The following is a 27,715-nucleotide window of genomic DNA, read 5'->3' as shown; positions in this document are numbered from 1 at the left end:
GTCTCTGCCCAGAGGAGGTTGTGAAGTCACCTGTGTGGCCTCACATGTTACAGCTGACAGACAGGCCCACACAGGTGCGGCTCAAGATGTGGACCTATCATTGGTCAGTTCCCAGGGGGTGGGCAGAGTCCTACTGACCCCGAGCATCCTCACCTCATAGAAGAGCCCCTCAGGAAAGGGCCGGAAGCACTGGGCACACACGAAGCAGTGCTCGTGGTACAGCTCCCCGTTGCTGTTGACGATGCGCTCCGCGGGCGCGAAGCGGGCCTGGCAGCGCTGGCACACGGCGTTGGCCAAGGCGTCAGACATGTTGCTGGAGGGGAGAGGGCGTGGGAGGAGGTCAGGCCCGGAGGGAAGGCTGCCTCCATAGCCCTCCTGCTTCTTAAACAGTTGAAACAGCCTCTGAGATCTGGAAACTCGCTCACCTTCCAGGACCACCAGGCTGAGACCACCTGGCCCAGCTGGGGCCACCAGCTCCGCTGGCCACACACGTCCCCTAACTACTTGTGAGGGCTTGCTAAGCCCCAGCATGGGCCGGGGCTACAGCGTGCATTTCCCACAAGGCCACCCCAGCCCCAGGAGGCCAGCGTAGTGTCTCTAATTACTGACAAGGAACAGAGCACAGAGAGAGTGAGCATCGTCCAAGGTCCACCGTGGGCCACGGCAGAACCTCCATCCGAAAAGAAACCCCCTTCCTCAGGGAATTAGTCTCAGGTACAGAATATAACCAAGGCTCGGGCTTTGTATTCTCACTCTTACTTAATCCTCAAGGAAACTCCATAGCTACTGTCGCTCCAGAGGATGGGCCTAAGACTCAGAGAGGTTTCATAACACATACAAGCTCACAGCAGGTATAAAAAACACAGAGTCCAGATTTGAATGGAAATTGTCAGATGTTGGAGGTTCCTTCCTCCGCACCACAAGTCAGTTTCAAATCAACTATTTCCACAGAAAACTTGTATCATGAAGACATCTAGAGTGTGAATCTCTGGGGGTGTAGTTGGGGGAGATTCCCCTCATCTATGTTGTCTTCCCTCTGGGAGGACTGAAACCCTAACTACAGAAGACTCCCTTGTCCGTGGTTTCAAACATGGTCTGAAAATAGTAGGAAACAGAAAATTCTAGCCTGAAGGTGCAGCTCAGTGGTAGAGCACTTGCCTAGCATGTACCAGGTCCTGATTTCTACCCCAGCACTGAAAAAAAAAGACTGAATGAAAGAAAATTCCAGAAACGATTCATAAGTTTTCAATTGTGTGCCATTCCAGGTTTTGTGTTGAAATCCCACACAACCCTGCTCCTCATCTCACCCTGGACGTGAGTCATTCCTCTATCCAGTGGATCCATACTGTCCTGTGCATGTGTACAGTATAGGCCAATAGCCTTTGGGGGGCTTGGTATTATCCACAGTTTCAGGCATCTACTGGGGATCTTTGAGGGTGTCCCCGTGGATAAAGGGGACTACACTGAACTGACCCACACTCTCAGAGGCCCTGAGGCATAACCAGGAGGCTGGTCAGATTCAAAAGTGCAGTCACCATGTAGCCCCGACACCACCCACCATCCCCCTATGACCATCCAAACTCCTGACACCCGCATCTTTGACTAGAGGGGCAGCAAATAGATTCTGTCTCAAGTGTCCACTCCCATGGATTACTGGTGCCTGTCTGGAAGGCTGGGCAAAGAAGAACTGGGTTTCTTCAGTGTGGGCCGTGAGTGTCACAGCAGGTTTCTGGCACAAGGAGACAGACTAGAAACTGGGAAGGGGTCTCCTGTCTTCGCTTGGGGACCTGTGTGGCAGGTACAGGGCCACAAGGCCAATCGGCAACTTGCCAGGCAGGCCGGACTTCTATCCTGAGCTTTGGGAATCAGAGACGCCTGCTGTATCCATGTTCAGACCAGAGGGAAAGGAAACAGGGACGTGGTAGCAGACATCAGGAACAGGCAAAGAAGAAAGGACGGCTTTGCACACAGCAGCCTCAGCTCCCCAGTCCTCCCAGCTCCCTGCTGCTCTCCACGAGGCAGGCCAGTCCCTCGGGATGGATGACTGACCTCCCTGGGTACACTGACTCGGTTGGGACAGGCCTGACTTCCTTCCTAGAGAACACTCTGAGCTTTCTCTCTGGAAGAACACACCCAAGGTGACAGGGGAGACGGTCCAATGCCCGACTATGAACATGACCTCGCGGGTCTTGGAGAGGTCAGAAATCAACAGGAAATCCTGTGACTGTGGGCCTGGAATGTCCCCCTCCCAGGACCCAGAAATGAAACCAAATTAAGGATTCAAGTCCAGCCCCAGTCTTTTGGATCCTGCCTTAAAACCCAGACTTCTGGACTCTGACCAAGAGAGCTCACAGCTCATCTTCCACTTGCCCTCCAAGACCCCTTGCAGACCCCAGGTCTCTGCTGCAGGTGCTGGCCTTGGGGACAGCCCCTCCCTCTCTGGCTTCCAGCTGAGCTGGTCCAACTCCCATGTCCAGTAGCTGCTGGATGGCTGTGCCCCTACGCAGCAGCAATTGTCCCTCCTTACCTAGCTAGCTCCTCCACTAGGCCACTCGACTGTCATGTGTCGAGGGCCCTAAACAGCAGCCTGATCATGCCCCTGTTCTTCTACCTTTTGCTTCATCTTCAAGTTGACACCCAGAAGCCAGCCCCTAACCAGAGGGGCTGGCCCTTCACTGGTCTGTGCCTAGTTCCCCGGCTGAGTCCCTGAGTTTCTCCACTTGAGGATTTGCCCCCTTCCCTTGCACAGACTCCTGCACAACCCACTCCTCCTAAACCCACTCATGCCCCAGCCCAAGTCTTGGGCACTAGAAACCCCACGGGGCGCTCTGGGAGTTTTCATGGCTACATCCTCATGCCACCCTGAGAACACAGAACATTCTAGCCCACTGCAAAGACACCTGAATGAGCCCAGACCACTGACGCTCAGCACCACCAGGAAAAAAAAAAAGTGTGAGCTTTCCCCACAGGGGAGGAAGAGAGGAACTGTGTGTGCAACACAGACAGGGGCTCGCAGCGGCTCACCACCCAACTCCAGTCCCGACAGGCCCAGCCACCTGTTGCTGCACCTGAAAGAATTGACCAGAGCAACAGTGGCTGCATGGTGGCACTGGAGGAAAGAAAGACTGGCACCAGCATGTCAAGCACAGAGGCCAGGGCTGGGCAGGCAAAGTGCTGGATAAAGGGACTGTTGTTTTCCAACAACTCGAAGCGTTCCAGAGTCCCTCCAATGGGGCCAGTTCCGGGGGGCAGGCCTGCAGGCTGCCTGCAAGAGGGCAGAAGGTCAGAGACACAGACATTCCACGCCCTCTTCTGCACATTCCACCCAAGAACAGGGAGCACAAAGTCTGCCCAGCTGTCCTCCAAGGAGACACGGCCACCCCACCCCCAGCCACACAACACACAGCACACTGCCAGGGGAACAAACCCCAGAGATGGGGGAGTGAACACCCTTCCCAACCCTCCCCTGCACACCCCAACTCTTTCATTCTGTACAGATGACACAGCCAAATTTGGTGTTTGTTTGTTTGTTTGTTTTGCAGTATTGAGGCTTAAGCCTAGGGACACTCTACCACTGAGCTCCTCCCCAGTCCTTTTTACTTTTATCTGGAGACAGTCTCCCTCAGTTGCCTTGGCTGGCCTTGAACTTGCCATCCTCCTGCCTCAGTCTTCTGAGTAGCTGGGATTACAGGTATGCACCATCATCCCCAGCCAACACAAGCCAAATTGCCACAAGATGTCCCTGAGTTTGACAGTGTTTGACTGCAATGAATGAGGTGACGGGAACCTTCTCTGCAGGCCCTTGAGAGCAGAGGTTGCTAATTCCAAATAAGGAGATTGAAACAGAGAGTGGGTCACACCTGTGGCCTGCTGAGGGTCACACAAAATTGGACTCAGGTCTCCTCCTGTCCCTTTCCAGACCTTGTTTTTTTACTCAACCCCCAACCTTCCTCTCTGCCAGCCTCCCATCAATCAGAGCCTAAAAGATAGTGAGAAGCCCTGGGGAGAGAAAGGGACTAGCCACAACAGGTCTGGTCACAATGAGCCAGGGTTACTGAGGCCACATCATCCTGGTTATCAGTCAGCCCTGTGGCTTGTCCTCTACAGCCAGGCTGCAACCTGCCTCAGATGCTCCCAGCGGCAAAGTGCTCTCTGAACCCAACTTCTTCATCTGTGAAATGGAAAGCTTTATCCAAGGCTTGCTGGGAGGGTTCAGTGAAGTGATGCCCACGGCAGTGAGTGGCACTTCTTCCCTCTTCCAGCTAAGTCTTTACTGAGCACCTGTGCTGTCCCAGGAATTATTCAGGTGCTGGGGGAAGGGAATCCCACTGCAGCACAGCCTCAGAAGGTCCCAGAGCCCGCGGCTTCCAACCCCGCAGCACTGCTGGCCCTTCTCCCAGCCCTTCCCCCATGGGGCCGGGCCGGTCAGAGACCAAGTCAGGGGTCACCGGGCTGCACACAGTAAACAGGAATTTACACAAAGTCAGCACCACTTACCCTCTGCCATGGGGATGCTTGCCTTACACGTGACACAGGAACATTACAAATGTTTGTGCTTGCTATACACGTGACACAGGAACATTACAAATCCACATGAAACCTGTCGCAAATTACTGAGCTTTTTCTGCAACTCTGCCACCTTCGTTTCCTATCATCAAGTACATTTTTTAAAAAAAAATATATATTTTTTTCAGCTGTAGTTGGACACAATACCTTTATGTTATTTATTTATTTTTATGTGGTGCTGAGGATCGAACCCAGGACCTCACAAGTGCTAGGCGAGCGCTCTACCAAGGAGCCAGAACCCTAGCCCCTCATCAAGTACATTTTAAGTATGTCACACCGAGAGCAGGGAACCGGCCAAAGGCATGAGGGAAATCCCAAAGAAACGTGTGTGGAGGTGTAGAACCTTCTTGAGACCTGATTTTCATTACGGGCCCAGGTCGCTCCTTACACCTTGGCCATGTTATTGTGTTGCATTCATGTTGTAAAAATTACTCTCCAGCATGAGCTTTGGGCCATCAATGCCCTGGCCATCCACAGGTCTGGTACCACAGATCTCACCAAGTACACTCAGGGTCAAAAGCTGACCTGCTCAGCCATGCTCAGGTGAGTTACTTGGTTTCCTGAACCTCAGGTTACCTACCTGAGAGGAGGGCTCACCGGTTCCTCATCCCGGCCCCTGATGGGGCTGCAGCTGTGAGCCCAGCCTGTGGCAGGCACTTCACAGATGCTTGATCTGCAGGCTGTGAGTCCTCCTTCCCACCTGATACCTTCCCCCTTCCCTCCCTCTTCAAGCCTGGAAGACAGCTCTAAGGGCTCGGTCCTCTATCTCCCTCTGTCAAAGCCTTCCTTGGTCATGGGCAGGCAAGGAGCTCAGAGTGGCTCTCTTCTCACTGGTTAGCATTTAGCTGGACACCTTTCCTCGCTAGGGGCTGCAGGCTTCCCTGTGTCTGTGACTGCAGCTCCCCGGCTCCCCAGCCCCTCCTCTCCATCTCAGCCTCCTTTCCTACAATTCCTCTCTACCTCCTCCTCTGAGGACCCCCGCCCCCGTCACTTTGATGCCAATGACTCCAAGTACCCGTTCCAGTCTGAAAGCAACAACGCGCAGTGACATAGGGCAACTGATTTCTAACACACACCCTCCATGCGCACTGCCCCCCAAAAGTGATCACAAATGACATCAAACCCAGTCTCACGGAGTGGCACCCGCCTGCCCTGTGGTCAATCCCAGCCCTGTACCTGAGCCCTGGGGAGCAAGGCCCATGGCCAGCCGTCGGAAGGCCCAGGCGGGGTTTCCGAGACAAGGCCAGCGGCTGCAGTTTTCCTGCCATTGTCCTCGGCGACCCCGCCCAGCCTCTCGCCACCTACCCTGGGGTAGCTGATGGCGGGCTCTGCCGGTGCTGGCGCCTCCTGTACAGCCCCGACGCGGCGAGCGCGCCTAGCCGGGCAGCCATGACTTGGGGCCACCGCCTAATCGTCGTGGACGCAGGCGACCTGGCGGATGTGGCGTCGGACCACCGGCCTGGGAGCGAAGACGCGGCGGGCGGGCGCAGCCACCTCCGCCAGGCACCGCGACGGGACGGGCGTGCGGCGCCTCCCCCGCGGGACAGGAGCTCTGGTTACACGCTGGGATCTCCAAAGGGCAGCAGAGTCAACTCCAAATAGAAAGGATATTGTTCGCGCACCGCGGAGGCAGCTCGGTGAAAGCTGAGGCTGGCTGGGTTGGGTCCCAGCTGGGGAGGGGACTGGGTTGGGAAGGTCCCAAACCAGCATTGAGGTGAGAATGAGAGGGTATCCAGCAGGTCTCAGGCTGCCACCGGCACAGGAAGGACCCCTGAGCCCCCTGAACCTGCTGAGGTGGGCAGTGTGAGACTGGGCCAGTTCCAGAATCCAGGAAACAGTTAAGAAACTAATGAGGGAGTGATACTTGCTCTCTCCCTGGCTCCCATCCCTGAGATCCTCCAGCCACCAATGCCACTTAGGACACCTAGATGAGAGCAGTCAGGTAGGTCCTCTAAAACCCCACCAACAAACAGCCAGGCATTCCAAAAGAAGTTCACACCCTAAAAATTTAGAGGAAAGGCAGTCCCCTGGCTTGCCAGAAGAGCAGAAGCAGAAGATTTTTTACCTGTAGAGATTGCTGGGATTACTTGCCATCCAAGTCAAAGCATCCAAGTTCAGTGCTAGGGCTGTGGCCACTTCTGGGCAAGCAGTCACTGTGATCCACAATAAAATAAAGATCCAGAGAACTCACAGAAAAATTTTAACACTGATTCCACTTCCTTGAAGACCCTTTCTAGTAAGTTCAGACAGCACGTATAGAATTTTCCTCCTTCTTCCCCAAGAAAGAGACGGCAGCCAATATTCCAGACAGCGGATGGCTTGAACTGGGGTGAGAGAAAAGTTTGAAGGGTCCCTGTTGCCACCCAGATGCCACTCACACCACAAGGAACACACATCACCTCCGAACATGGGGAAGTACTCATTAACCACTCTGGGGTCAACCTCAAAATACAGTCAGCTGACCTCAAGCATTGGGTGCAATATCATTTATAAACGCGCTCCAATTCCAAAGTTACCCAATGCTGATCAATTCAACAAATATTTTTTAAAGGTGCCTGGGGCTAAAGGGCATATAGAAGCTGACTTTGGAGGAACCAAAGAGCCATGCTCTGCTGTGACCAGTCAAGGACTTAGGAAGTTTAGGCAGAAAGTTTTGTTAGAGCAGCTTCAAGTCAGTGCCCAGGTCTTGGGCCTCTCTTACCACCCTGGCTCAGTCCTTCCAATGCAGAAATCCTGAACACTAGATCCCAGAACTCTAGCCCAGAGCCACCATTTTATTTAAGGAAGGAACACTTATTTGAGGGCCCCTAGGGCCACACACAGACCCAGGAGGGAAGCTGCCATAGTTTGAGTCTGAAATGTCCCTTGAAGGACATATTAAAGGCTTTGTTCCTAGTCCATGGTGCTATTAAGAGATGGTGGACCCTTTAAGAGGTGTGCCTTTAAAGAGGACAGTTAGACTTCAACCCTTCCTATTTCTTTTTTTTTTTTTTTTTTGCATTTTGACCATGATTTTTGCTCTATAAGTACTCTTGCCATGATGTACCATCACGGGCCCAAAGCCATAGGGTCCAGTTAGTCATGGACTAGGAACTCTGAAACCATGAGTTAAAATAAACCTTTTCTCTTTATAAGTTGATTATCTTGGGTGTTTGTTAGAGTAACAGAAAGCTGACTAACACAGAAGCTATAACCCATACGTGTTTTGTACAATCTAATATGTAAATGAAGTTCAAGTACAAGGTTACCAAGTATTAAGCAATTAAAGAAGTACTGTAAAAGGAGACAGAAAAAGTTAGCAATTGGGAGAGGCTTTAGAGTCTGACTGACCCCAAATCTCCGATCTTTGCATAGCCTTGCACCCTCTGTAGCTGGTCCACTGCAGATATAGGGGTAGATGCCATTCTGGGCTACCCAGCCAAGACTCTGGTCCCAGAGGACACAGTTGCAAAAATGCAATAAGAGTGACAGAGCAAAAAATGGCAGACTAAGGGCCTCCAGAAGTTTATCCTTCTATAAAAACAATGAAAAAACTCACAAAAAATGGTCAGAATCTACTTTTTCAGAGCCCTGCAAATTAACTAAAGGCTTGTAAAAACCCTGAGGCATCTAGTCAAGAAAAGGAGATGTTGGTGGCAGGGTGGCACACACCTGTAAGCTCAGCAGTTTGGAAGGCTGAGGCAGGAGCATCGCAGGTTCAAAGCCAGCCTCAGCAATTCAGTGAGGCCCTAAACAACTTAGAGAGACCCTGTCTCAAAATTAAAAGCACTGGGGATGTGACTCAGTGGTTAATGCCCTTTGGTCCAATCCCTGGTACCAAAAGAAAAGAAAAGAAAGTAAAGCAGATGACTCTTAGTTAAGAAGAATAAGTTCTGTGATATTTTAACTCACCTTAGTTCCTTCTTATCATGCTCCCTAACTGCATGGTGGCCTTGAAAAAAAAAGCCTTATTAATAAGGAGAGAGCAGAACAGAATACTACGAACAATGTATCAACAATATACCAATTTGCTGAAGTAGCCAAATTTCTAGAAGGACAGAAAGTATCAAAACTGACTCAAGAAGAATTAGAAAATCCAAATATACCTGTAACAAGCCAAGAGACTGAATTATTAATCAAAAAACTTCCCACAAAGAAAAGCATAGGAACAGATGGATTCTCTGGAGATATATATATATATATATATATTTTTTTTTTCAAAATACATGATGTAATCCTCTTCACTTTTGTCTTTAATAACTCCCCCTTGCTGGGTGCAGTGCTGCCCACCTATAATCCCAGTGGCTCAGGAGGCTGAGGCAGGAGGATTGCAAGTTCAAAGCCAGCCTCAGCGATTTAGTGAGGCCCTAAGCAATTCAGTGAGACCCTGTCTCTAAGTAAATATTTTTAAAAAGAGGCTGGGGATGTAGCTCAGTGGTTAAGTGCCCCTGGCTTCAATCTCCAGTACCAAAACAAACAAATAAAAACTCCCCCTTGCCTCAACATTCTTTAATGTGCACATAGTTCACTATGGCATGCATATTCCCACTGCAATGCTCTGTTATTCCCAAATAAATGCCATTGTTCTTTGGAAGAATCTCTCTCTGATAATTTTTTTAGGTTGATATAAATATATGAAGTGGTACACATCTGTACTCCCATCTGCTCCAGAGGCTGAGGCAGGAGGATCGCAAGTTTGAAACCTATCTCTAAATAAAAAATGAAAATAAAAAGGGCTAGCTATAGCCCAATGATAAAGTGCCCCTGGGTTCAATTCCCAGTATTGAAAAAGAAAAGAAAAAAGATAGAGCAGAGAGCGAAGGATTCTCATAGACATTTCTCCAAAGAAGATATATTAGTGCCCCATAAACACAAGAAAATATGTTCAACATCTTTTAATCATTAGGGAATGAAAATTAAAACCACAATGTGAAACACTTCATTACCACCAAACCAGACAATAAGTGTTAAGGAAGATGTTGAGAAACTGGAACCCTCATACATGCCTGGTGTAAAACTGTGTAAATATAAGTACAAAACTATGCAGTTAACTCAGAAAATAGCTTGACAATTTCTCAAAAGCTTTAACATAGGGTTACCATATAACCCAGAAATTCCAATCCTGGGTATATGCACAGGAAACGAGCAAGTTTCTAAAAAAGAAAGAAAGGAGAAAGAAAAGACATGTTCATACAAAAACTTTTATAAGAATGTTACAGCAGCTGGGTACTATGACTCAAGCCTGTAATCCCAGAGACTCAGGAGGCTGAGGCAGGAAGACTGCAAGTTTGCTACCAACCTCAATAACTTAGTAAGATCCTGTCTCAAAATAACATAGAAGAATATATTTGAGTGGCAGAGCACCCTGGGTTCAATCCACAGTACCACAAGGGGGAAAAAAGGACTCATGGCAGCATTATTCATAATAGCCCCAAATGGAAACAATTCTAATGTCCACCATCGATGAATGGATAAAAAAAAATATGGTACACCCATACAATGGAATATCATTCAGTTAAAAAAGGAATGAAGTCTGACTCATGCTACAACATAGATGGACCTTGGAAACATGCTAAATTGAAAAAAAAAATGAGGTTAAAAAAGGCTCTATAATATATTGTTCTATTTCTATGAAATATCTAGAATAGGCAAATCTGTAGATTAGCATACAGCAAGTTAGCATATTAGCAGGTTCCAGGGGATAGGAGAGGGTAGGTTGACAGCCAGGGGATGCATGGTTTCTTTTGAGGAAGATTTAAATGTTCTGGTGTAGCGAGGGGACAGCCAATCCCTCTGGATGTTATAAAGATGTCACTGTCACAACTTCACTCTTTACTTAAACCCTGGCTGCATCACAACCCCATGGGCTATCCAGAGGGCTCTGGCTGCCCGCTAGCTACACCTTGGCCAACTCCTTCTCCAAGGGAGTCATTGGGCATACCCCTTGCCCATTAGGGTGCAGGAAACATTGTAAGATGTAAGGGGACAGATCACACTCTGCACTGTGCCGAGCACGGAGCTAAGCATGCAATCGGGCACATGGAGGCCTTAGAGTGATGTTCACCTGAGAGCGGTGACCCACTCTGCAGGGGCAAAGCCACTGAGTATAGACTGTAGAGGGTGCCACCTTGAGGGCTTCATTTTGAGGAATGCCTGGGATGGCCGGGCCTCTGGGCAGGTGACCCTCCTATCTCCACCCTCTGGAACAGTGAAGATGTCAAAGCTTCCTTGACCTGTGACAAAGAGCCTGGGTACCATGTATGAGTATGTCACAATGAATCCCACAATTAGGTATAATTATAATGCACTGATTGAAAACTAGAAATAGGGGCTGGGATTGTGGCTCAGCGGTAGAGCGCTCGCCTAGCACAGGCGGGTCCCGGGTTCAATTCTCAGCACCTCACAAAAATAAAGGCATTGTGTTGGGTCCACCTACACCAAAAAACAAACAAACAAACAAACAAAAAACCTAGAAATAAATATCTAGATGACTTAAAAAGAGAGAGAGAGAGAGAGAGAGAGAGAATCTGGGTTTTAAGTTCCAAAGTCACTGTGTTGCAGGCTGAGCTAAGTCTCTTTCTTGTCTGGTACAACCTCTCCCTCAGTAGCCACACCATATTCCATGCCTCACTGACCCTTCTCCCCCTAGCTCAGCTCTGCCTCCCCTGCTGTATTCCCTCTGCCACCCAAGAGGGGCCTCCATGATTGCTGGCCTCTCAACCATCCACTGCCTCATCTCTACCTCGGCAAAGTACCCATGGGTGTATCTGCATAGGGCAGTTCCTCGAATGTCACTCCAGATCACTTTGGAAGCTCTACACTGCCCCCACTCTGCTCTTGCCTGCTGTGATTCTGGGGCAGGTATGGGAGCAGAGGAGGCATTTCCAAAAGGCAACCTGGCTCTAAGCAGCACCAGGGTAGTGAGTGAGGTCCCCAGGATCCGGCATGAGGAACTGCCCCAGCATCATGCCAGGGAAATGGACATGGAGGGACACCGTGGCATGAAACGGTGCAAATAAACCTTCACAGCTTCTGGAACAGGAAGAATTCTCGCCCACTCCCAAGACTGAGCCTCATGTCCATTCCTCAGCAGCTGGCCTGGCCAGAAGCCCTGTGTGTGGAAGGGCAGGAAGCCAGTTCTAGCACAACACTGCAGGCAGAAGGGCAGGCTTCAAAGAAAGATGTCAACTTATGCTTTTGGACGGTTCACAGCTGTGTAGAACAAATGAGCGGGAGAAATACTAAGAAAAAAAAAAGACCTGGATAAAGTCACCAAAAGCGTCCGTGAAGGGTAACTCTGAGGAATAACCATGGATGTTTTCTTCTTTCGTTTTGTATCTGTTATCTTCCATTTTTCTGGGATTTTCCTAATTCTCTAAGATGAGCAGTATTACTTTGACCAATAAAGGTGTTTGTTCACCATTCCTGTGTAATTTGATAACCAGTATTTCTCCTGGACCCCTGCAGCAGGAGGACTGCTGACCACACCCTGTCTTCCTGGGTTCCCGCTGGCTGTGGATGGCTGACCTGACAGTGTCCATCTCCAAGGAGGGCCAAGAGACACAGGCTTAAGGGGACACCTGCCTGGGAAATAAAGGTACCTCTGGTCCCCACTCTGGCCTTACTTCTTCCTGAGTGAGAAAGGTCATCTGGCCTTTTATTAGGATCTTTCCAGTTGGAGAGGTAGGTGACCTCTTATGCACCCCAGCCACGCCTGCCTCCACATTGGTTCTGTAGCTGCTACAGACTGTCCCTGTTTTTCTCCTTCCTTTTCCTCAAAAACTGAGGGCAAAGAACTAGGCGGCCGGCAGGGAGCCCTGTAGCAGAAGGGAGGCAGGGCCCCACGAGCTCACAGGAGTAACCACAAGGCAGTCTGTGGAATGACAGCTGCCACCCTCCCAACTCATCTCATCTCACAGATGGGCCTGGGCCAAGATTTCTCAGTATTTCTAAGTGGGGACCGGGATGGGGGGTGGGGGTGGCTTTGTCCATAGCCTTGGCAGAGGTCAGGAAGCAGATTAGGGAATGGAAATCCAAACACATCTGAAGGTCTGGTCTCACTGGGTTAGAAGACACACGCTATTTTTGGATTCTGGGGGCTTCCCAGAGACTCTCACACACAGGCCCAATGGTGACCAGAGGCAGTGTGCTCCTATGGGTAGGGGACTGTGCTGTACCTGGGCTGAATTTGGGGCCACCACCCTATACTCCTAGGCACTGTTTTTCACTCCACAAGTCCCTTTTCCTGGTAAAACCCTGTAGGGGCTAAGTCTCCCCTCCTCAGTCCAGGAGCCCCTCCTCAGGAACATGTTCCTGCTAGAGTTTGGCTAGAAAGGGGCCCTGGGCCTCAGGGACCAGCCCTCCCTCCCAGCTCTGAGTCATGCACTTGTACCCAGCCATGTTCCAGAATGGACTGTAGAGGTCAACACTGGCTGGACACTGGTGAACATGTGACCAGTCTCTAGAGTCACTCAACCTCTATAACCTCGGTTACCTCATCTGTAAAATGGCACAAGGGGCCTGAGAGCAGAGGACAGGACAGGCTAGGCGAGTCCCCTGCCCACACCCTATGCACCTTGGGCTTGGGTACAGTTGTGGCCAAATCCCTACATGCAATTTACTACTGTTAGCCTTTTTTTTTACCACCCTGATTTACAGAGGAGAAGAAGGAAGTCTCCAGAAGCAATGGCTCACCCAGAACCACACACCCAGGGTCTGAGAAGTTAGTGGAAACTGACAGCCAGGTTTGATGTTTTGCCCTTTAGTTTGGTGTGATCTTGGGCAAGGGCGCTGCCCTCTCCGAACCCTGGTTTTTCCTTCGTGATGGGGTTACTGTCCCGTCCAGCAGGGTTCGCTGGTTGGGTGGGCAGGGGGTTCCACCTGTGGCCACGGCCCCCCAATCCGGAGAGGGGCGCTGCTGCCAAGGAGGGTTGACCGAGTCCTGCCCCTGAGTAGATCCCAGGCTGGGTCGCGTGAGGCAGCCGGGAGGGCTGGGGTCCTGACCCCGCGCCCCCGGGGGTCCCCGCGCAGTCCCCGCCCGCGTCCCCCACTGACAGGAGTCCTCCTCTCTCCCTCCCTGCGCCACGGCCCCGCCCGCGGACTTGAGTGAGGGGCTGTTACCTTCCCGTCATGGTGGCCGCTCACGCGGAGCCGCGGGTCGCCTCTGGTCGCCTCTTGGACTGGCTCAGCCGCGGCCGGCAGCTGATCGCGGGTGCGGAGGAGGGAGACGCCCAAAAAAGGCAAGAGCGGCTCCACCCGGCGGAGAGCGGGTGGGGGCCGGGGAGGAAGGGTGGGGAGCGCAAGGTTGCGGGGTGCGGGTGCGGGGTGCGGGGTGGAGAGACGGGAGGGGGGCTGCGAGCGGGAAGCGGGGTGGGAAGTGGAGGTGGACGCTGCCACCCTTCAGCACCGGCCTTGGGGGACACCCGAGAGCAGCCAGCCGCGGGCGTGGGTCACATCCTCGCCACCCGCCACCCGAGCTCCGTTCGCCACCTCCCGGATTCCGGGCATAGTTTTCCTTTTAAAGTGAGTGAAGTTATAATAAACACTAACGAGTCCCCCACCCCTCCAGCTCCACCGGGGGACACCCGGCCGGTGACCTCCCTGAGTCCACTGTTCCTGGTCCTAAGGAACCCCAAGCACTTGTAGGGGACGGTGTCATGAAAGGGCAACGCTGAGACCACCTCCCCAGAGTTCTCACCGCGGTCCCTGGCAGGACAGAGGAGTCGTCTCACAGCCTTTATGCTCCAGAGAGACATTTCTGGGCACCACCTTTCTCCCGCCAGGCCCTAGGGATCCCCAAATCTACACAAAACTGCCTCCAGGAAGGCCAAGCTCCTGGGGCGTCCCTCTTCCACGGGTAGCCTAACAGGGCACACTAAGATGCCAGGCCAGTGCCCTCTCCGGGAAATGTCCAATTCATCCAAATATAAAGGGATTCTGCCTGATCCCGCATAACTCAGCAAAAGGTTTTTGCTTTTAAACAAAATCCAAAGACCAAGAACCAGGGACTCATTTCCATAATGAAGTGCTACTAACAAGACACCATAAGAGCCCATTAAAACGGTCTGGTGCCATAAAATCATTTAGGGAATCTATTTCTGAGGAAATTATTAATCGAAACAAAATGCCTTCACTCTCCCTAAAGGCAGACATTTCTAGCTGGGCAGTAGAGTGTAGCTCATAACTGGAAGCAGCCCAAATATCACACTGTGAGGCCAGGGCTGGACAGCCTGATGTGTTCACAGGATGAAACATTATAACTTCTAGATAGTCCTGGCTACCGACAAAGACTATCTAGAAATGACTAGGCAAAGCAGCAACTTTCAAATAAACTAACAGTAGAATTCAGAGCCAGGAGTTCAGAATAAAATGCAGCTCTGACTGAAGAAATAAACATGGAAAGCACCTGTTCCCAAATAGCTGATGTCTCAAAGCCAGTGCGGTTTTTTTTTTTTTCTTTTTGCAATAGTCTTAGCCAATTCATTTGAACTCTAATCTGACAGATGATGAAGCGGAAAGCCTGGGGATCTCTCAGTTCATCTTACTGTATCGGGATAAACTGACAATGCAGAGGAGCAGGCATGTTAGAACTTTCCAATAGCAATCGACTGCAGGACACACATGGATCTGCCTGTGAACAAACCAGGACCCTTATCCATGGGCCAGCGGTGAACTTAGAGCTGGGTGGCAGCTGTGGGCATTGCTCTGCCCTACTGGGAGTACTGGAGGTTTCAAGGAGCAACAGGCCAGTGTAGCCTGAAGTTAGATTGGCAGGAAGGATCTGGCAATTGCCTAGCAGGGTGTCATTCGTACATTTACTCATTCATTCAACCAATGGTTTGTTCAGGAGTAGTTATGCCATGTGGGCACTGGTGATAGAACAGTGAGCAAGAAGATATGGACTAGGCTCTCTCAGAGTTTAACTGGGCAGGGGCAGGGGGTGTCAGAGTAAGAGCCAGGAAAGGCTTCTGATGAGGTGACATTTGAGCCGAACTCTGAAAGAAGAGCAGTCCTGCAACCATCTGCAAAAAAAGTATCTGGGCAGAAGGAACAGTAAGCTCAGCATCCCTGAAATAAGAAGGAGCTTGGGGTGCTCAGATCAGAAAAGAGAGTGTCTGTAAAACAATAAGATGTGGGTGGGGCATGAGAAATAAGAGAGAGTTAGGGGGCCAGAGCACCAGGGCCACAGCAGGTGGCAGCTTCATTGGCGAGGTTGAAGACAGACACCACACTCTCATATCTACAAGGGTGAGCCTCAGAAGACATCATTCTTTTTTTTTTATTGGTTGTTCAAAACATTACAAAGCTCATGATATATCATCTTTCATACATTTGACTCAATTGGGTTATGAACTCCCATTTTTACCCCAAATACAAATTGCAGAATCACATCGGTTAAGAAGACATCATTCTAAGTGAACTTGGTACACAATCCACACCAAGTTCTAGAATAGGCAAAACTAGACTGTGATGGCAAAAAAAATCAGAATGGCAGCTGCCTCCCACGTGCCAGTTGGGCAGAAGACAGGAATTGACTGGGAAAGGGCATTATGGGCATTTCTGATCATGTTCTATATCTTAATAGGGCTGTGGGACACACAGGTCATGGTGACCAAAATACCTGTCAAGAACAGCTAAGAGAAGGAAAAGTTTATTTGGGGCTCACAGTTTCAGAGATTTGGTCCATGGACAGTCAACTCCAGTCTCTCTGCTGGGCAGCAGAGAGAAAAAGCACAAGGGAGGAGCCAGGGACCAGATATAATCCCTGAGGGCATCCCCACCCTCCAGCCACACCCCACCTGCCCACCTGCTTACAGAATTACCATCCATGAATCCATTCAAATCATTATTCTTTTAATCATTGGTGAGGTTACAGCTAATAATTTAAATCTAATAATTTCACCTCTGAACATTCCTGAATTAATATATCAGTTTCTTGGGGGACACCTCATATCCACACCATAACACAATGAATGTAAATTTTACCTAAAAAGAAAAAATAGGAAACAATATTGAGCTCTGGTCAATTATCATTGACTTGTTGATGTGTTTAGGTGAAATGGTACCCTGTGACCCTGAAATGTATGTTAAAAATCAATATGGATGGATGAGTGGATAGACAGGTGGATAAATGAACAGAGATGGTAAGGGGAGTCTATCACAGTATTAATGGGAGAGTCTAGGTGGTGGGCATCCAAGTATTCAAACTTGATGAGTGCTTGAAATTTTTCATAGCAAAATATCAGGGTGGGGGGAAATCTTCCTGGTGATTGCATGAGGGACACAGTGATGCAGAGTCAATCCAACTGAAGGCTATTTTTACACGTCCAGGAAGGATAAGGTTGTACCTTGGGCCAGCAACCGGGCTTAGACACAGAGTCTATTTTGCAATGGACAGGATTTGCCTATCCATTTGATTTGAGTGTGGGTGGGCGCTGTGTGGGTGTGAAGGATGCAGGTGTGGGGGGTGGGTGTCAGGGGTATGCGCATGACCCATCTGGTGGCGTGGGAGATGACTGGCAGATGTCTTTGCTTTCTTGGATTTTGTGGCAGTGGGGCAATGGGGGCAGGTCTGTTAAGGGTGAAGTTGTAATGAAGCTGCTACAGCTGAGAGACCACTGTGCCTCAGGGAAGATCTTGGGAACTAGGGGGCAAGGGATAGGGACCGTGGGAAACTAGAGCTCAGATGAGAAGTCTGCTGTCTGGCTTAGATGTGAAGGTTGGATATAGATGCAATTGGAACCCAAGAGCTCATGGGAGACCCTGAGGGTATCTGTGCCAACACTCCAAAGATGAGAGGTCCCAGGGAGCACAGAGAGCTAGAGCAGGGCAGCCAGTGGGAAGGGATGGTAAGGAGGAGAGTGGTAGATCCAAAAGTTCCACAGCAGGTGGAGGGAAAGATCTCCAAGGAGGAGAGTGCCATTGCCCCGACAAGAGGTCAGGGAGGAATCTGGGTTTGGCATCCAGAGCAGGCCCATGAGAGTGAGCACCTTGCCTCAACTAGTCCAGCTGGAGAGGAGCAGCCAGGGACACTGCCTGTCCACCCTCAGGAACAGCCCTTGCTACGGTCTATGTTCTGTGCTCCCTGCCATGGGGAACATGGTGGGAGGGGAGAATGGAGTGGACATGGGATATCCCTGGTGGGCAATAGCCCCTCCGGGGTTTGGTAGAGTGGACAGGCCAATGGACACTCAGAGAGGAACTTGGATTACATGCTTAATGCACTGATTCAGAGAAGGATAGATGGTCTCTGAGATGTCCAAGGTCAAGGTGGGGCCACCAAGTGGCACAAAAGCTGCCCCAGAAGGCAGAAGTTCAGGGTCCCCTCAGCCATTTCCTCTAGTGCTGCAGGAAGTAAGCACCCCTATGAACAGGCAGTTGCCCTAGTTATCCCGCACCATCTTTCTCCCTCACCCCGCTCCATGCCTGCAATCCAAGATACTCTGGAGCCTGAGGCAGAAGAATGGCAAATTTCAGGTCCACCTGGCAATTTAGCGGGACCCCGTCTCAAAATAAATAAATAAATAACCCAGTGTGGTAGCACACACCTGTAATCCTAGCAGCTCAGGAGGCTGAGGCAGGAGGAGCTCAAGTTCAAAGTCAGTCTCAGCAACTTAGTGAGACCCTAAGCAACTTGGTGAGACCCTGCCTCAAAATAAAAAATAAAAAGGGCTGGAGATGTGGCTCAGTGATAAAGCACCTCTGGTTTAAACCCCCAGTACCAAAAATAAAAATAAAACGGGCTGGAGGCATAGCTCAGTGGTAACGTGTGATGTGAGGTGACTCTTCTATCCCAAGTCTATCCCCTGAATCTAGCTTAGGCATCGCACTCTCAGGGCACTGGGAATGGCTAAGACACTTAACATATATTTAAATCAGTCAGCTAGTTCATGTGGGGCTAAAGTGCATTCATGAAGTGGCCTGAGAGGACCTCTAGGGAACAGCAGGGAAGTCCCTGGACCCTCCCAGCAGAAGTCTTTCCTTGCTGGGGCTCTTTAGACCAAATGATTAGTGGGTGCCACCCCCACCTCTATGCAAACTGCTGGACACCTACTGTTTTGAAAACCAAATGTTTCTTTTTAAACCTGTGGTGAGCTCTCAAAACCAGTGTTAGACACATCATCTGACCAGCGGAAATGGCCTTCTTCTCTCTGGACCATGCAACAGCTGAGACAGACCTTGGTGGGATGATGGGCTGATAATTTTGCTAGCACTTGAAGAACACACTACAAGAGATCCAGAGGCTCTTTTTAGTCTAAGGCAGATCCAAACCCCTTAGTGAGAGTCAGATCCACTCGGGGATAGAGATAGGCCAAGGAGCCATACCATTTCCTGAAGACCTTGCCTCCAACTCAGAAGAGGAAAATGCCATTTCACCCTCATCTAGGTCCTGGGACAGATGTGATTCAATTCACAGATTCAGAACAAGAGCAACAAAGAACCGCCCCCAACAAATATTCACGAATGCAGTGTTTTTGCACCTTGACCTTCCAACAAGAAAACAGTTGTGGGCTGAGGTTGGGGCGGTGGGGAGATAGATCAGTGGTAGAGCACCTGCCTAGCATGCGCAAGGCCCTGGGTTCCATACCTGTCAAAACACACACACGCGCACACACACACACACACACACCCCACTTGGGCACAGATACCGCAGAGTTCTTCAGTTGCAGATGCCCAGCCTATCATTGAATATTTCATCCACACACCAAGGTGCGTTTTTGCTTCTTTTCCATGACAATCAACCCACTTTTCCATCAGAGATTCTCTAACCTCTGTCCCAAATAAAGATCGGCCTCCCTCCCTCTAATCCTCCAACCCCAAATGTGGCCTCCCCAAAGAAGACCCAGTGTGCAGCCAAGGAAAGCTGGCCTCCAATGTCCTGATACCCGGACTGAGAAGGTGTGTCCGAGGCTAACCCAGATGGGCACACCACTCCGGGGCATGTGGCTACATCAGCCTGGCCACTCAGAGGGCCTAAGAGAATGGCAGGGAGACTCAGGGGTGGGACAGAGGGATAGAGAATAGCTGGTGGAAGAGACCTCCCGAAGCCCCACGCACGTCACAGCTTCTCTACCTCAATGGCTGAGATGTTGTTCCACCTCCTTGGCTGCTTCCTTCCTTGAGTGCTTCCAGTAACTGCCCTGAGGACAATAGGAGCTGCCCAGCCTGCTTGGCATAGCCACGTGGAGGCCTAGGCAGCAGCCGGGAGCGTGCAGCCACATCAGAGTACCCAGATACACTCCAATTCCACCTCTCCCGGGCCGGAGGCTTGACCCAAGGTCCAGAGCTCCCAGGGAGGCTGGAGGCACCTTGGGGTCAGGTGAGGACAGAGGAAGCCAAGGAAGGAAGGAAAGGCCGGCCTCCCCTGGGGAGACAGGCCCACAGAACAAAAGGAGCAGCAGCTGTCCTCTGAATTCCCAAGGATTGGCAAAGGGACAGCTGCTAAAATGAAAATTTCCTGAAGCCCTGAACTCATAAGCCCCTGGGAAGCCTGATGTGGACATGTGCCAAAAATGAGCCCCACAGCCCCCAGTGTCTAAGGACCTGAAGAAACCAAGAACAGCTACTCAAATGCCTTCTTGCCAATTATTGCTTTCCTTGCAAGGAGGAGGAAAATCTCAGGATTATGTATCTTTTTTTTTTTTTTTGCGGGGGGGGGGGGGTTGTTACCGAGAGATTGAACTCAGGGTCACTCAACCACTGAGCCACATCCCCAGTCCTATTTTGCATTTCATTTAGAAACAGGATCTACTGAGTTACTTAGCCTCTTGCTTTAGTTGAAGCTGGCTTTGAACTCGTAATCCTCCTGCCTCAGCCTCCCGAGCCACTGGGATTACAGGTTTCCGACCCCATGCCCAGTCTGTATCTTTTTAATTTTTTAAAATATTTTTTTAGTTGTTGACCTTTATTTATTTTTATGTGGTGCTGAGAATCAAACCCAGTGTCTCACACATGCTGGGTAAGCCCTCTACCACTGAGCCACAACCCCAGACCTTATTTTAAACAAATTATTTTATAGTCTTCTGTTAGAAAACTTTCATTGTATTAGCAAACGCCCAAAGGCAGAAAGAAGAAAAATTCTCTCAAGTTTTACCACTGAAAGTGGGTATTGACCTCACTTTGGTTGCAGTCTTATCTGCGAATTATTTATTTTAACTGGATTGTAATCATTTTGTGTTTGCGATTTCATATTTGTTTCTCTCTATCAATGGCAGTGGTTTGCCACCACCTCAGTACCCATCGGGGGCTGCCCTGGCTTTGAGGGGCCCTGTTCACAATCGTGCTGTGAATACAGTACCTGGGAGCTCCCTGATTTTGTGCTGTATGGGGAGAAAAGATGACAGTGTTCCACTATGTCCACAGTTTGTATATACAGTGTTTACAGCCATAACTGGTGGGTGTTTTTCGGTCAAATTTTATCTGGGTGTTTACTTCTACACAGCACGGAGCCCAACAGAGAGCTAGATACACGGCAGGCATACGAAAATTTATTGAAGTAGTGATTGACACTGCATTGCCATGTTGTTTAAAATAACCTGCCTGCGTGTTATAAATACGCTGTATACCAGAACATGAACTCCCCAAGAACAGACTCCTGCCTTCTTCCCTGTTCTATTCTCGGAGCAAGAACAGGGCTCCATTCAGAATAGTCTCTCAGTAAATAGTTGTTAAAGACATGCTCTTTTAAACATTTTTGTTAAATTTTGTACTCCTAAGAGGAGCTGCCTAAATGAGCAGTATGTATCATACATTCATTCCTCAAAGAATCCCAAATATCATTTTACACACACTAGGAAAGTATAAAACCCATTGGCCTATTGGACAGGGCCAGTCCTAGAGGATGACTGGCCAGGCATTTAGATGGCTTGTTGGTTTCCTGCTCTTTTCAAAGGAGAACTTTACTAGACAGACCAGTGACCAGCTAACCTGGGCACAGAGAACCTGTGCACTTCTGCCAGGCACAGAGCTTTGGCCCTTCCTCCTTCTATTTTCCATTAGAAAATTTTTGTGGGGCAAGCAAGAACTGGAACATGGGGAAGAGAGTCTTTGGTCTGATCAAAAAGCTGGGGCTATAGCTCAGTGGTAGAGCACCCCAGGGTTCAAACTCCAGTACTGAAAAAAAATTTATTTTTAATTTCAATGATAAAATATAATTTAGAAAACTTGATAGGAAAGCCTATTGTATTTGCCCATATTGTCCTTATTATTTCTTTCCTGTTTTCTGACATTCTAAGGTTTCTTCTTTCATGATTTCCTTTAGAGAACTTTCTTCGGCATTCTTTTAGGGTAGGTCTACTGAAAATTCTCTTAGTTTTTCAAAGTTTTTCTTTTCATGGAAGAGTCTTGATTTCCCCTTCATTCCTAAAGGACCTATTGCTGAATATACCATTCTGGGTTGACTTTTTTTTTTTTTTTTTGGATCACTTGGGAAATGTTGTGCCACTTCCTCCGGCCTCCATGGTCTCTGATGAGAAATCAGCTGTCATTCTAGTTGTTTTTCCCTCTGAGTAATGTGTTATTTCTCTCTCATTGCTTTCAAGATTGTTTTGCCTTTGGTTTCCAGAAGTTGAACTTAGAGGTGTCTTGATGTGGATTTATGCTGTTTATAGAGTTTGCTCAACTTCTTGAAATCTCTAAGTTTATGAATCTTGCCAAATTTATGAGCTTTTCAGCCACTGTTTCTTCAATGACTTTTTTTTAGCACTGCTTCTTACTCCCTTCAATATAGGAAGCCCAAAATAAAATTATCTGTATGTTGTATGCAATTACTTTTTAAATCAGTGAAGAAAAGAGAAAAAGATGCAACCCTACTATCTTTTGCGATTATCTACCTTTATCAACCCTTTTGTTTTTCGTGTGAATTCAAATTTACTCTCTGATGTCATTTGCTTTCTAAGAACTTCCTTTAGTATTTCTTTTATATTAGACCTACTAGCAATAAATTATCTCAGATTTTTCTTATTTTGGAGTGTCTTTATTGATATTCTCTATTGGATAAGACATCGTCATTAAGCCTTTCTTTAATTCTTTAAGCATGATTTCCTTTAGTTCATTGAAAATATTTGTAATTATTACATTGAGGTATTTGTCTACTAAGTCCAGCATCTGAGCCCCTTCAAAAATGGTTTGTGCTCGGCATAGTGGCGCACACCTGTAATCCTAGCAGCTCAGGAGGCTAAGACAGGAGAATCGCAAGTTCAAAGCCAGCCTCAACAACAGTGAGGTGCTAAGCAACCTGTCTCTACATAAAATACAAAATAGGGTTTGGGAGGTGGCTCAGTGGTCCAGTTCAATCCCTGGTACCAAAAAAAAATGACTTGTATTGGCTGCTTTTTTATATGTCACTTTTCTGTTTCTTTGAATGTCTCACTATTTTTGTTGTTATTAAAAACTGGACATTTTGGGATACTATAGTATATCATCTCTGGAAATGAATTTCTTCCATCTTCTGGGAGCTGATGTTGCTTTTTAAAATTTTTTTTAGTTATAGATGGACATAATACCTTTATTTCGTTTTAATGTGGTGCTGAGGATCAAACCCAGTGCCTCACACGTGCAAGGCAAGCACTCTCACCACTGAGCTACAACCCCAGCCCCTGATGTTGCTTTTGTCACCTGCTTGGTCATTTATTTGTTTGGTTAGTGAGTTGACAAGCTAATATTGTGCAGTGTATCACTTCTGATGTCCACACTCAGATTTTTGTCTCACTTTTATCTTTTAGCCTGACTACCTATTTATATAATATTTTATATTATATAATATAAAATATTTATATAATAAATATATATTAATTATATATACTTATATATAATTAATATAAGCCACTTATTATATTAATTATATATCAATATATTTTATATATATATATATATATATATATATATATATATATTATAAACCTATTACCATTAATGTGTGTAGTTTGGATGTGCTACCAGTTTGGGATATTTACTTGTTATTTTCCTCATGCTTTATGTGCAACAAGAGAGTAGTAGCTTGGATTTCCTCCCTCCGATCACTCCTAAGAATGTCATCTTAGGCATTTGCACACTTCCAGACTCCCAGGGATGCATATATGATTTTATTTTAAAGCCTGGATGTCTAAGAGTAGCTTATTGTTCAACCAGTGTTTGGTCAGAGGGTGAACTTAAGCCCCTTGTGCCAGTAGGGCTTCCTCCCTGTGCTGATGGGTCTCTGTGCAGCCTGGGAAATATTTCCAAGTCTGCCCTACATCTTGCTGTGACTTCTCTAGACCATGTGAAGCCTAATGTTTGTACACAGACTTCCTGTGATGCTCCTTCTAGACTTTCTCTGGGTCGCTCCATTACATTTCTGATTATTCTGTCATTCTGCTCGTGTTGTGGAACTATTAGCACCCTCTTAATTTATTGATAAAATATCATAATTTTCAACAACACCTTTAGGCATGGAATTTTCCACACTCTGTTTCAAATTTAAAAGTCCCCTCTGACTCTACCCTGGGTAAAATCTATGTGCTACTGCAAAGGCCTTAAGTTGGGGACAGTGACCAACTTATCCCAGAATGATGCTTCTGCTCTACAAGTGGGCACTGGGATGTTGGTAGTTCCTGGTCTTCTTGGTTCACCCCTCTTGGTATGGAAGCTACAGTGGGAGGGGTTAAGGATTGAGGTCTCATTTTTCTCAGGCTGCTTACCTGCAGTAGAGCTTCTGTCCTACAGCTGGGGTCTGTGGATACAGCAGAGCACTCCTTTTCTTGCATCAAGTAGAGCATTTGTAATAGTTTGTAAGATGGCACTGGCAGTGGAGGGAGTGAATTGTGGTTCATATGCCATATATTTCCTACGATATTTAACCGAGTTTCTTGAATGAATGTTTTTCTACTTGATGGATGACCTTAAGACAATTTCCAAAGACTTGTTGTTTTGAATCATTTTCTCCAGCTAAATGGAGAATGTTTATTAGGGAAGGAATCTACCATACCCTTTCCTCTGCCGTTCTAGAAATAGGCTCGCTGCTGGGCTACATGAGGCTTTACTGGTCGCTCAGCCACTGTCTGCATCTCTTCAGCAAATGCTGCCTGACAATGTCCACCACATGTGGTTCTAGCAGTTTTATCATCTCTAATTTGGAAACCAAATTTTGTTTCTTATATTATTTAAATCATTCAATTTCTTTTTTTTCAAAGTTTTGAATTATTGGCTTTAAAGTGACAGTGCAATTTAACTGATACAATATTATTTCAAAGTGTTCTATTATGATACCATGAACTAAATTGTTAACATTGTGAAACAGAAGGAACAATTAAATAAATGATTTTATTCCATCTATTGAAATAGAAGGTTCACTAAAGAAGAATGTCTCAGAAGTGAACAAGGAGTTTGCCAGTGCAAGTAAGCAAGGGTCTTGATAAAGGGTAGAGTTCAGTTCTGTCTGCAAGCACAGGTTAAGTTGAACCTTTCCAGTTCACCAGCTCTAAGAACATAACCAGCTTCTATAGTTTAGATAGGGTCTGTTGCTGCCAAAACTCATGTGGAAATGTAATTGCCAATGTAATAAAATTCAGAATGTCATGGAATTGTGCACTGTTAAGAGGTATTTGAGCCCAAGGCAGTGACACACATCTGTAATCCCAGCTGCTTGGGAGGCTGAGGCAGGCAGCTCACAAGTTCCAGGCCAGCCTTAGCAAGGCCCTGCCTCAAAATAAAAAGAAAAAAAAATTAAAGGGCTGGGGATGAAAGAGTGTTTGCCAAGCACACATGGAGCCCTGGGTTCCATCCCCAATACCACCAGAAAGGAAAACAAAAAAGAGGTGTTTGGGTCATGGGGGGGTGGTGTCCTTCCTCATGAAGATACTAATGTAGTTCCTGCAGGAGTGGATTACTTATCATGAGATACGGTTGTTTTCATAAAGCACGAAGTTCCTTTTGTCCCCAACTCTCTTAGTATACACCTGCTTGGCCTTCCACTTCTCTCCTTGTCAAAAGCTAAGCAGATGGATCTCACCTTGTCAAATGCTAAGCACTATGGTTGGGACCTCCCAGCCTTCAGAACTGTGATTAAAAAAAAAAGAAAGAAAAGAAAAGAAAAAGAAAAAAAAAAGTCTGTTCTTTATAAATTACTAAGTCTCTTGTATTCTGTTATAGCAACAGGAAACAAACAAAGACAAATGACGATTTTTTCAATCACTACTGCTTTCTAAAAGGACAGGGCTCAAATTAAATTCAATGTGCTCATTCCCTTCAACTACTGGTTGTCGCTGACAATCTTCTGAGTGGGTGATGGACAGACTAAGAAATAAAACCTCAGGGAGGCTTGCTGACATTGTGTCTGTACAACCAGGTGAACTAGTTTTTGGAAGGTCAGATATATTGAAAGATGATGCCCAAAATGAAAAAAGGGAAATATTAATAGAAAAAGTTGCATCAAAGTAAAAAGCCAGCAGTGGAATGAGATGGACATCATTACCCCAAGTACACATATGAAGGCACAAATGGTGTGACTCCACTTTGTGTTCAACCAGAGATATGAAAAATTGTGCTCTATATGTGTAATATGAATTGTAATACATTCTGCTGTCATACATAACAAATTAAAATTTTAAAAAATACTCAAAAAAATGTAAAAAGCCAGAGTTGAACCTTGGAAGTGTCCTGTTCAACAGGTTCCAGGAGGTCAGTGAGGAGAGCTGGTGTCCAGCAGCAGCACGCTCAAAGTTTCCTAAGTCTCTAGCTCAATGGTGGTATTTTAAATGAGCTTGTAACATCTTGGTTACCTTCCACATAAAGGTACACACGACCCAAGCCTTCTGCCCACTTGTCCAGGGAGAAATTTAGCTGACAAGAGTGTGCTGGGGTGGAGAATCCTTCAAGCTTGCCAGACTTTCATTCACAGGGCTTCTCCAGGTCTTGGGAGAAAGGTCCAGGCAAACAACGGGTTGGGTGGTCAGGCTTTTGTTTTTGGTTCAAGTCAGGTGACAGGGAGAAAAATCGGGAGTGTTCTTTTGGATGGTTATAACCAGCTATTGATAGCAACTGGAAGAACTTAAAATTTGGTAAGGACTGATAGTACGGACAAGGTAGAAGTGCCCATTCCAATTTGCAACTCCAATTGCAAATTCCAATGAACAATTGCAAACTCAATTGTAATTCTAATTAACAACCCATTCTTGTGATCAAATGCAAGTCCATTTACTCACTGCTTAAAAAGGGCCCAATTAATTCAGGACAAGTTGTTGGGGTCAGGAAAAAGATTTATTCAATGTATTAATCAACTTTTCTTTGTTGTGACCAAAATATCTAACAAGAACTTTGAGAAGGAAAGATTTATTTTCACTCATGGTTTTATAGTTTCAGTCCATGGTCAGCTGGCTCCAAGGCAGAAACATCATGGTGGAAGGGCATCCTGGAGGAAAGCTGCTCAGTTCATGGCAGCCAAGAAGTAGAGGGGTGTGGGAGGACCGGAGCCCTTCCAGGGCACACCTCCAGTGACCTACTTCCTCCAACTAGGTCCCACTTCCCAGTAGTCCATTCAGCTATCAACAGATCGATCCATCAAACTGATTAACTGCTGGATGAGGTCAGAATCCTCACGATCCAATCATTGTCTAAACCCCACCTCTGAACCTTACTGCATTGAGAAGCATACTTTCAACACATGAGTGTTTGAGGGAGACAGTCCAGATTCAAGCCATAACTAAGAAGATGGTGGATTAGGATCCTGAAAATCATCTTAATTCTTTTGTAAAAAGAAATGAACCACTTGCCGTTTTATCTTTGGGAGGAAATGATGGAGGAAACCTGGTAGCTGGTAATCTGTTGATCCAAATCAGTCTTGAAGGGCAATGATACAGATTAGGTAAATTTGGGGTAAATCAACCTTATGCTGCTAGTTTATATGATTAATGAGGGCTGTGTACTCAGGGAAGCAAAGGCTTTTTCTAGCAAAGGATAATTGTAAGTGTGACTATATTCTTCCATCTGTGGAGTCGGCAGTAGAGTCAATTAAATCTCCGCCAGACAAAACAGAGTTTGCATAGCCATCAGTTACCTGCAATTTACAAACAGATGCAAAGTAGCTCAAAGACAATGAAATTCAATAACCTTCCATAATGTGCTATGAATTAAATGCACCATTTTCCATTAAAACAATATTTTCCCTTCAGGCTCCCAATTTTGATAAAAAATTATC

General features: G+C 47.4%; 1 protein-coding gene across 5 annotated transcripts in view; it reads right to left on the bottom strand.

Annotated features, from left to right (window-relative positions):
- The window catches only part of Lims2 (LIM zinc finger domain containing 2), a 36,751-nt gene extending 16,962 nt beyond the window's left edge, over positions 1–19,789 (bottom strand). The window contains exons 1-2 of one of the 5 annotated variants that reach the window (XM_046463681.2): positions 19,619–19,789; positions 154–313 (exon numbers count right to left, since the gene is read on the bottom strand). In XM_046463681.2, the coding sequence (XP_046319637.1) occupies positions 154–309 (156 nt within the window). In that variant the 5' untranslated portion in view covers positions 310–313; positions 19,619–19,789. Of the gene's footprint in view, positions 1–153; positions 314–5,871; positions 5,985–6,631; positions 7,274–13,665; positions 14,058–19,618 lie in introns of those variants that run through there. The other 4 variants (XM_046463680.2, XM_046463679.2, XM_046463677.2 and 1 more) reach the window with 4 other exon arrangements.
- Positions 19,790–27,715: the final 7,926 nt, after the last annotated feature.

The sequence above is a fragment of the Marmota monax genome, unplaced genomic scaffold, assembly GCF_021218885.2.
Source record: "Marmota monax isolate L192 unplaced genomic scaffold, Marmota_monax_Labrador192_F-V1.1 WCK01_AAM20220418_F8-fsc00034, whole genome shotgun sequence".
In the NCBI taxonomy this organism is placed as follows: domain Eukaryota; kingdom Metazoa; phylum Chordata; class Mammalia; order Rodentia; family Sciuridae; genus Marmota; species Marmota monax.
This window is presented reverse-complemented; position numbering and strand designations above follow the sequence as displayed.